The sequence below is a fragment of the Aplidium turbinatum genome, chromosome 6 (assembly GCF_918807975.1).
Source record: "Aplidium turbinatum chromosome 6, kaAplTurb1.1, whole genome shotgun sequence".
In the NCBI taxonomy this organism is placed as follows: domain Eukaryota; kingdom Metazoa; phylum Chordata; class Ascidiacea; order Aplousobranchia; family Polyclinidae; genus Aplidium; species Aplidium turbinatum.
This window is the reverse complement of record NC_137477.1, coordinates 33,207,313-33,216,391: the sequence shown is the minus strand read 5'-3', so window position 1 is coordinate 33,216,391 and position 9,079 is coordinate 33,207,313. Positions and strand designations below refer to the sequence as shown.

General features: G+C 42.6%; 1 protein-coding gene across 1 annotated transcript; it reads right to left on the bottom strand.

Moving 5' to 3' along the window:
* Positions 1-580: 580 nt before the first annotated feature.
* LOC145772598 (uncharacterized) lies at positions 581-2,140 on the bottom strand. Its single transcript, XM_082584458.1, has 2 exons — positions 1,159-2,140; positions 581-633 (listed from the first exon to the last, which is right to left on the bottom strand). Exons 1-2 carry the CDS (start codon positions 2,138-2,140, stop codon positions 581-583), a joined length of 1,035 nt encoding a protein of 344 aa, XP_082440584.1.
* Between the last annotated feature and the right edge of the window lie 6,939 nt (positions 2,141-9,079).

The window sequence follows — 9,079 nt, the reverse complement described above, 5'->3', positions numbered from 1 at the left end:
ATGAAATATTGCATCACCACCTTTGAACACCTGTTTGAATTGCGTGACAATGTCTTTCACTATTACGTCACAGTACTGCGTACGTGAGTTTGAGATATTGATATCTATTCTGGTCATTCGTGAAATGGTTGCTTGAGAGTTAGTCGCACATTTAACTGTTTGCTTAGTGCTTGCTAGCTGGACAAAAATTCCGTCTTTATCTAAGTAGTTTGTTCTGTAGTGACAGTTTTTAGTGGCGTACCGTGTTGCGTCCCATTTTCGATAGCCGCGGGCTAATTTTACAGAAATACAATTTTGAATAGACGTTTCAGAAGAGTGTTTCTCTTTCGGTCATTACATACAGACGAACGGATTCGGGAATCTTATGTTACAATTTTCCCACGAAGAGATTATGGTTTACCGCTGTGACCATAAATAATAAAGACGTTACTCTAGCTGGTGTTTGTACGGAAGCACAGGCAGCATAAATAATAAAAGACGAAGTTGTTGGTTGGTAGGCTACAGAAGCAAAGAAATAATAAAAGAAGATCTTATTGGTTGGTAGTCTACAGAAGCACAAGAAAATTAAAGACTTTTCTTCTCAGTTGGTACTGAAGAACCAAGCTAAAAAATAAAGGCGTTTCTTTGTTGGTTCTGAAGAAAAAACAACATTGACATTCATTGGCAAGAAAAAAGATTAAAGACAATCGATCTGTGCTTGAAGATTCAAGTGTACGAATCCCAAGCAAGTTTTGTGGAACTTTAGGACTTCATATACCCGTACAACTACGGTATTGTGCATTTAAATTCTTTTTGTATTTTTTACGGTCTTTGCAGTTAAGTTTTTTATAACTACTGTAGCCTAATAATTTTGTGTGTTTGTGTAACTTAATTTTTTAATTGTTAAATTTAGCCCCAACATTTAATATGTCTACACTCGGTGGCGACAAGGACTCGGCCGCCGTCGACTCGACTGAGTTTAAGCCTGATGATGTTCTTTGCGGTCGGGCAGGCCATTCTGGGGAGGGACCCAGTAATGATGAGGCTAAGTCAGTTCGAGAGGCCCAGCATCTTAGAAGGGATATTTTGACTCAAATTGGGGAACTTTCTGTAGCCCTGTAGCAACAAGAGGGATTTCGCAGCTTTGTGATAAAAACCTAGGTCCGTGAAACCACAAACTTCTCGATGTCTCCTTCTTAACTCCATCTGGTCTTGAAGCGACATCTGCCGGGTTTAAATCTGTGGGACAATACCTCCAATCTGAAGACTCCGAAAACAATAATATTTTGTCAACACGACGTGCTACAAATTTGTCCAATCTCAACTCGTCATTTTTTAACCAATGCAAAACGGTTTTCGAGTCAGACCACAAAAAGGGCTTACAGTTATCTAGTTTTAACGACTCCTTAGCCTGTCGGAGTAACTCTACACCCATCACAGCAGCAACCAATTCCTTTCGCGGAATTCCCCAAGAGCGCTGATGCCTTAAAGCCACTTTACTCTTGCCGAAGACAATCGACACTGATATAGATTCATTTACTATCCGACGTAAATAAACAACACTACCAAAGACACGCTCTGATGCATCCGAAAAACAATGCAGTTGGAAAACCACTTTATCATTGGGCTCCACTGGGATAGAATTCGCAAAGTAATACCGAGGCAATGACATGTCTAACAGTGACTTTATCAATTGAAACCATGTTTCCCAATCTTTTACAACATTGTCTGGAACCGGGGTGTCCCAGTCAAAGTTATCAATTGCTAATTGCTGCAAGATCAATCTAGCCTTCACGAAGAAGCAACAAAATATCCCAAGAGGGTCGAACGACTTGCCTAATTGGCTTAACATGCTTCTTCGCGTGTATTTGTTCAAAGGTTGCAGTTCTGACTTGAGTTTTAAGCAATCAGAGCTTGTCTCCCAGATGCAACCAAGAGCCTTCATGCCAGGCATGTCATCCTGACATTCATCATCCAAGTCTAGGTCTCGGAAACCAGACGCTAATGAGTCTACATTCAAATGTGACAACGCTGGAAGTGCCTCACCATTAGCACTCCACTTAACCAAATGAAACCCGCGACTTTTAAACAAAGAAATCGACTCGTTTACAACCGACTCTGCATCACACAAGCTATCCACCGCAAATATTAAGTCATCCATATAGATATTTTCTCGTATAGTGTTTAAAGTCAGGTCCGATGCACCAGTTGCATTATCCTCTAAAGTCTTACGAATCGCAAAACTCGCTACAAAGGGTGAGCTCTTAAGTCCCCAGGCATGGCGCGTGAATCTATACGCCGCATAGCGCCATTAATATCATCGTTGTCAAACCACAAGATGCGCAGCAAATCTCTTTGCGCTTCAGGCACTTTTACCTGAAAAAAGCATTTAGCTAGATCCGACATAAAGGCATAGCGACCCATACGAAACCGCGCAAGAAGACCCGCCAGGCTGTTAAGCAAATCGGGGCCAGTGAAAATCCAATCATTTAAACAAGTGCCATTAAATGTTGCCTTCCCATCATATACAATCCTTTTTTTAGTTTGTGATGTAACAAAGTATGGAAGGTACCAAGAGCCACATTCAGTTGACTCGTTCAAAGCGGGCACTATAAATCCTTTTTCCTTTAGCTCCTGAAAAGTTTCTAGCAAAAATTTGTACAACTCGGCGTCACACACGGCTTTTCGCTTCAACGCCCCTAACCGCTTTCGAGCCAGGTTTTCAGTTTCCGGTAACTGAAGGTCACCTTTAAATGGGATAGGAATCTCATAACGATTGTCCGATAACACATGATTTTCGTTAGTCAATCTCAGCACTTTCTTATCAGCGCGTGACATGCTCCGCTGCGAATCTGCGAGCGTGGCTTCTTTTAACTCCTGTCTTAATTCATCCACAATACAGTCGCGCGTCAAAATTTCACGTTTTAACCAGTCCACGTTCTCAAGGTCATCGCAAACCTGTACTTTCCTGACTGTGACACGACTATCCGAACAGAGAGGAGACCGCCCCCCTCCGGCTAGCCATCCCAACGGTGTGTTTATAGCGTGCGGCTCATACAACGTTTTACCAACTCGCTCTTCAAGCACAGTTAACAAGAATGGACAATCATCGCCTATCAAAATGTCCACAGTCTGACGATTTTCTAATTCAAACACACTAATGTCATCAAAATGTCTGTAACCACTCAATTCTTGCTTATGGGGCAAGGCTTCAATGTCATCGCTCCATGGCGTCGAACAAACAACATTATCTATGTTAAAGCTCTCACCAGTCGACAACGATTTTACCACAAATTTGACCAAACCAGTATCAACTTTCGCGTCACCGTTCAAGGTTTTCATGGTAAAGGAAATGTTTTCATAGGGCTGTAACCCCAACTCTGCACACAAAGATTTTGATACCAGCGTTATCTGGGATCCATAATCAAGCTGACAGTACACCAACTTTTCTAAGCCAGTTGCCGGGTTTATGACCTTCACAGCAACTGTTCGGTTTAAAACTTTACAAGGTGTCACTTTCACATTTCTCAAAGAGACTGATTTTTCTCTACCTTGAACTCCAGTTTTATCAACCGCAGACTTGTCAACTTTGTCCACAGCGGACTCGCGTACCTTCTTTGGAACTGGTTTGTTTGCTGGCCTATCATTAACGACCCATTCATGCAACATAGCGAAATGCTTCGGCGTTTTATAGTTAGCATCCTGACACTGATCACAGTTCATGGCACAGCGACAATCTCTAGCCAGATGCTTTCCTCCACAATTATAACAGAGCCAATGTTTGTAGAAAAACTCTTCACGCTTTGCCACAGTCATACCTTGCAAACGATGACATACCTCCAAACCATGATCCACATTCACACCAAACGAAAGGCAACACTCACACAACGAGACACTCGTTTTTGACGTTGCGGAATTTATATTACCATAGCCGTCAACCTTGGCCGCCGTATGTTTCACTTGAAATGCACCCGCGTCCCTTTTACTCTCCGACTTACCAACAGAATGGTTATTGCTCGACTTATGGTCCTCACTCATTAACCAAACGCCAAAGTCGGTTGATTTCGCATTTTCTTCCGCAATGACAAATTGCAACAAACTATCAAAGGAAGGGTCCGCCGTACAACCAAATTTATCACCTAAGAAATCAATGAAGCGTTGACGCGCATAAACGGGCAAACGTTTAGCTAGATCACAGACAAATTTCCCTTCAAGGTAGTCCAACCGCTTGTATGCTGCCGCATATATTTGGCAATCTAGTAATTCTGCCCGAAACTTGCGCCAACCAGTAATGTCAGCCCCCGACACACGCGGCCCAAATCGGATACTTTTAACACAAGCCTCAGAATTAAAACCGCCGCGAACAGAAAATCTTAAAGACAAACGCTCCAATGCCATATTAGCACGCATTGCTTCGTTGTAACCCGGGGTGCTACTGATCACCAAGCTTATGTCTTGCGCAGCAGTTTTACTACATGCTGCTCTAATCAAGCTCAGTTTCATATCCTCATACGGGCATTTTTCTAACAAAGCATTTATCTCGTTTCTAAAAACAATAAAGGGCATAGAAAACCCGTCATATTTTATAAGCGAGGCCATGTCAAGATAGTCCTTCCTTGACGCCTTTTCGCACGCTCCGTCGTAGGCTAGGGGCGGTTTCTGTTCTCTCCTTGCCATCACGTCACTTTCATGCAGGGGTAAGCCATGATACCCATCATGGACTGCACTACCCTTAGGGATATACCTAGTAGTATCAGTAAATCCTGGCGGAGGTCTAATAGGTCTCTCATAGACAGGTACATTTAAGCTAGGGGCCATTAACTCGTCTGCTTCGTTAGCAGCCTCCATATGGGCACAGAATTTAGACAACACTGAGTGAGGGGCTTTTTTTGGTTTCTCGCTTTTCTTGAGATGGGGACCATCTTTCACCTGGGCGCTCGTCTTGGAATCCCGCGTGCGATAACTCCTCAAGCTATGTGTCTTCTCTGTATAGCATTCCGACATGGCCATCTGCTTCTGCAAGCTTGCACGTACTTGTAACTCCCTAAGCTCTCTGGCCAGCTTACGCTCTTCTCGGGCTTCCTGTTCCCGGGCCTCCTTAAGCTCTCTGGCCAGCTTACGCACTTCTCGGGCTTCCTGTTCTCGGGCCTCCTTCAATTTCCTTGTCTCTCGCGCCTCATCTAAGCGGTTCTCAATTTGAATCTGTTCTAATTGAGTTTCTAGATCAATCTGAGCTAGAATATGCGCAGACCTTCTGCTTTTCCCTGCAGATGAGGGAGGGACCCCAATGGTTATGTTTGGCAGGGAAGCTGAATTTACTGGGAGCGAGTCTGTTAGCTCCTCCCATCGTTCCTTACATCTCCTCACCAACATCTCAAACTCGGGGGCGACACGAGGTTCGGAGTCCTCTTTCTGCGTAATGGCACAAAAGTCTCTAACCCTCCAATCTAGAGCCTTGACATGCTGTGATTCAAATTCTATCACTTCGTCTCTGCTTCTTAGTTCCCCAAGCTGTCTCGTGGCCGCACTGATGTCACTAAGTAGCTGACGCCTTCGTTGACGGGCTTCCCTGTCATTCTGTAGCCCTAACTCTTCCTGGTGAACCTCCTCTCTACCGACCTCTGAGGGCAGTTGTGATTGTACTACTGGTCCACTCACCGGAAGCCGCGCTACGGTGGCCCCACTCTCCGCGACAGATCCACCTCGCCCCACCAAAGAGCGGCGGACCGGCTCCTGTACACTCCCCAGCCCGCCCGAGACCCACAGACAGTCCTCAAGGGAAGCGGCACTCATAGTTATTTCAGTAACTTATTAAATGGAATATGTACGGTATTCAACAAATTAACTTTTACTACTAAATTGCAGTAGGCTACACAAATTTGCTATAAAAGCTCGATAACATACACAATCAAATAAGTAACACACTGACCAGAGGCAGGAAATAGTCCTCGCACCACTGCCCTTACGAGAAGCGTCGCACTCTTTGTCCACGTGATCCAGTTTCAAAATGGCGTCGCGCGCTTCGTCTTGTGGTCGGTGGAATAACACAGTTTCTTGCTCTCCTTGGACAGTTCGATCGTCGACGGATTGTTGGTCTGGTGACCGTTCCCCAGCCGCTTCAGGCAGTATAAAGTAACCGTGCTTATTAGGGTGGGCCAAAATTGAGCGTTTTTCAAATTTATCTTTCAATCGCTTCAATAAATTAGTAAAAGTTGCCATTTTCTATATGGTTAACGATGGCAAAAAAATGTTTTTGAATAAAAAAGTTTTTAGGGTCCCGCAAACGCCCCAAAGTGCTCTAATTTTGTTAAATTTTGCAAAAAAACGACTTAAAACGCCAATTATACTATCTAAATTATCGCCAATCGTTCTTATATTTGACAAATATATGGAGCAACTTGATATACAACATGTAAAAAAAATTGATTAACATGGCTCAAATACTTAGTGAGATATTCATGTTTAAAGTTTTAAAATTTTCAGCCACATGGTGGCGCTATAATTTTATATTTTCTTTAATAACTGGTGACACACTGATGTCACCGACATATACAAGGTGTCAATGGAAAGGTAATTAGCGCGACTAAACGATTGTGTATTGAACTTGGTCATGATAATGTTTGATGACGTCATTATGACGTAATATATTGGAAATTGAGTTCATATGAACGATTCATTTGCCTTTCACAGTATATCGAATTCTTAAAGTACAACTTTTAATTAGTGATATTTTCTTCCCAGTTTAAAGTAACATTTTCTTTTGGATACAGGTAATCGGAAGTACGTGATTTGTAATTATGGCATCCAGGCCGGATAGCGACTGTCAAAACAGCGACTGTCATAATCAGGCCCGGATTTAGGGGTGGGCAGAGGGGGCAGTTCCCCCGGCCCCCCGACTTTGGAAGGGCCCCCCTGTGTGGAAAAAAATGTGATTTTGTGTTATTTTTTTTTGTTTGGCCTTTAAAGTTTCTGCAAAATGCTGCGCAGTAGTGGACTAATGCTAGTGTAGACGTAGAGATGGTTTTTCGCACGGGGGCCCCCCGATCTAAAAGTGCCCGGGCCCCCCATCAGCTAAATCCGGCCCTGGTCATAATGGCGACTTCATAATAGCGACGTAATGAAGTGAGCGACATTCCAAACAGCGATTGTATCAATGCCGACTGCATTAAAACAGCGACTGTTATGATAGCGACTTAACACTTTAAGTGCCATAAAAATGCCCCATCTGGCACCTATGTGGCATATTTTTGAATTGCCTAGTCTAGGGTAGGCCTAGTCTAGGGTAGTTTTAGTTTACAAGTTTACAGTTAGAATTAGTAGGCTAAGGTATTGGAAGTACAGATGCTCAGCTTCTTGGTCAAAAACGTCATGAGTCAGAATCGACCAAATATAGGGTGAAGTGTGTCAATACCATCCAGGCAAAAGCTGTTTTATGCCTTTGCTGCTGTAACTTTCATTTGCTATTTTGTCATCTTAAACCTTAACTTGTAGGGTTAGAAAATAGCAAAGCAAAGGTAAAGTAGTGAAGGCACTATATGTACCTACTTCACCCTCTATTTGTTGGTCAATTCCAATTTATGACGTCATGGCATTTTGACTGCTGCATAGACTTGAATACTAGCTACAAAGTTTTATTTTACATTTTTGGTCAATTTCAATGTGTTAGTTTTGACTAAGGCGGAGACTTGTATACCAGCTTCGACAGAGTCAAACTTCATGAATAGGCTAACATTATCAAAACGAAATTGTGAGCATAAACTAAAGTAAATAAAGCCTTGGATTTAATAAAAGAAGTGAGGTCGCTGTTGTGGCAGTCGCTGTTTTTGATGAATCGCTGTCGTGTAGTCGCTCTATTGACAGTCGCTGTTCTGACAGTCGCTATTTGGAACCCGAGCCATTGATAGTCTGGTGATTCAGGCCATTTAAACGCTGACAGTTTTAGCAACTTTTCATTGAAATGTAGAAGATCAAAAAGTCTTAATGTGTCGGCTCCAACAAAATCTTTCAATTGCTTATTGGAGAATGAAGAGCATTGTGGCATCTCCTGACTTTTTTGAAGAGGTTTTCCTTTGTATTTCAACAAAGCTGAGCGCATTGCTTCTTTGGTTGAGTTATCCACTGATGTATCAAAAAGAGCAAGACCTACTAGCCGTTCACTCAAGTACCAAGTGTGATCTTAAATCTTATCTAGAGCAGGTTGTACAATCTTTAAAAACTTATAGGGCAATATTCCTTTAGCACTGCAGATTTCCTCTAGTGCTTTGATGAAAGCCAAGTCATTTGAGGGAGCTTTGGAAGCAAACATGCATGTTAGCCACGCTTTGGCATAGTAAACGCCTTAGAATGTTGTCAAACTCCGGAGTCTATGTCATGGGCAAAATATGGCTTAAGCATTGTTAACTTCATAACGTAGAGAACTTTAGTCATCCATCTTGCATGATGGTAGGCAGACGTTGCCCTCAGCTTAAATGGCACATATTTTCGTGGAAGAATACCACAAAGATACACGTAGCAAAGTTGGGCCATTTCTAAATAATCATGCCTTAACATTGTGTCATTTTCCAACCAACTTTTCAAAAATTGTTTAGCTTCTTCAATGTGGCGGAATAAAGTGCGTGAAAGTTTCTTCTTATCCAAGAGTTCGAGATTTTGTGTATCTGTATTAATATCATTCCAAGCAGAACACAGCCTCTTAAAAAGTGGTTCATAAGGTGCTGTGGTCTTCTTCTTATCTCCAGTTGTAGACAATTTTCCGAGGACGGATTCACTTGCTGCACCACAAAGCAATTCGTAAACATGATCCCGGCAACTAATTCCAACAGTGCATGGGATAAGGAAGTTTCCAAGCGTTTCACAATGCCAAATTTTATACCAGTATTAACTGCAGTAGTGTCAAATAACTTACGCATGCGATTATTTTGTTTAGTTCTATGCCCTTTTCTATTAGCAGATTAAGAATTTTGGAGTGCTCTTCAGCTGCAGATCCATTTTCCACAGGTATTATTCCGAGTAATATCTCGTCTCCCTCAGAAGTGGTTGGTAGCTCGGCCACTCGCTCCTCCTTGTCAGCACAGTGAGTGAGAGCTTTGAACATTTTCCC

Bases quoted from the DNA above. Each gene is read 5' to 3' on its own strand.
- LOC145772598 (XM_082584458.1), bottom strand. From the start codon at position 2,140: ATGGATGACTTAATATTTGCGGTGGATAGCTTGTGTGATGCAGAGTCG. The intron at 634-1,158 runs GTTTGTGGTTTC...TTTTTTCTTCAG, and splicing joins TAAGAAGGAGACATCGAGAA to AACCAACAAAGAAACGCCTT.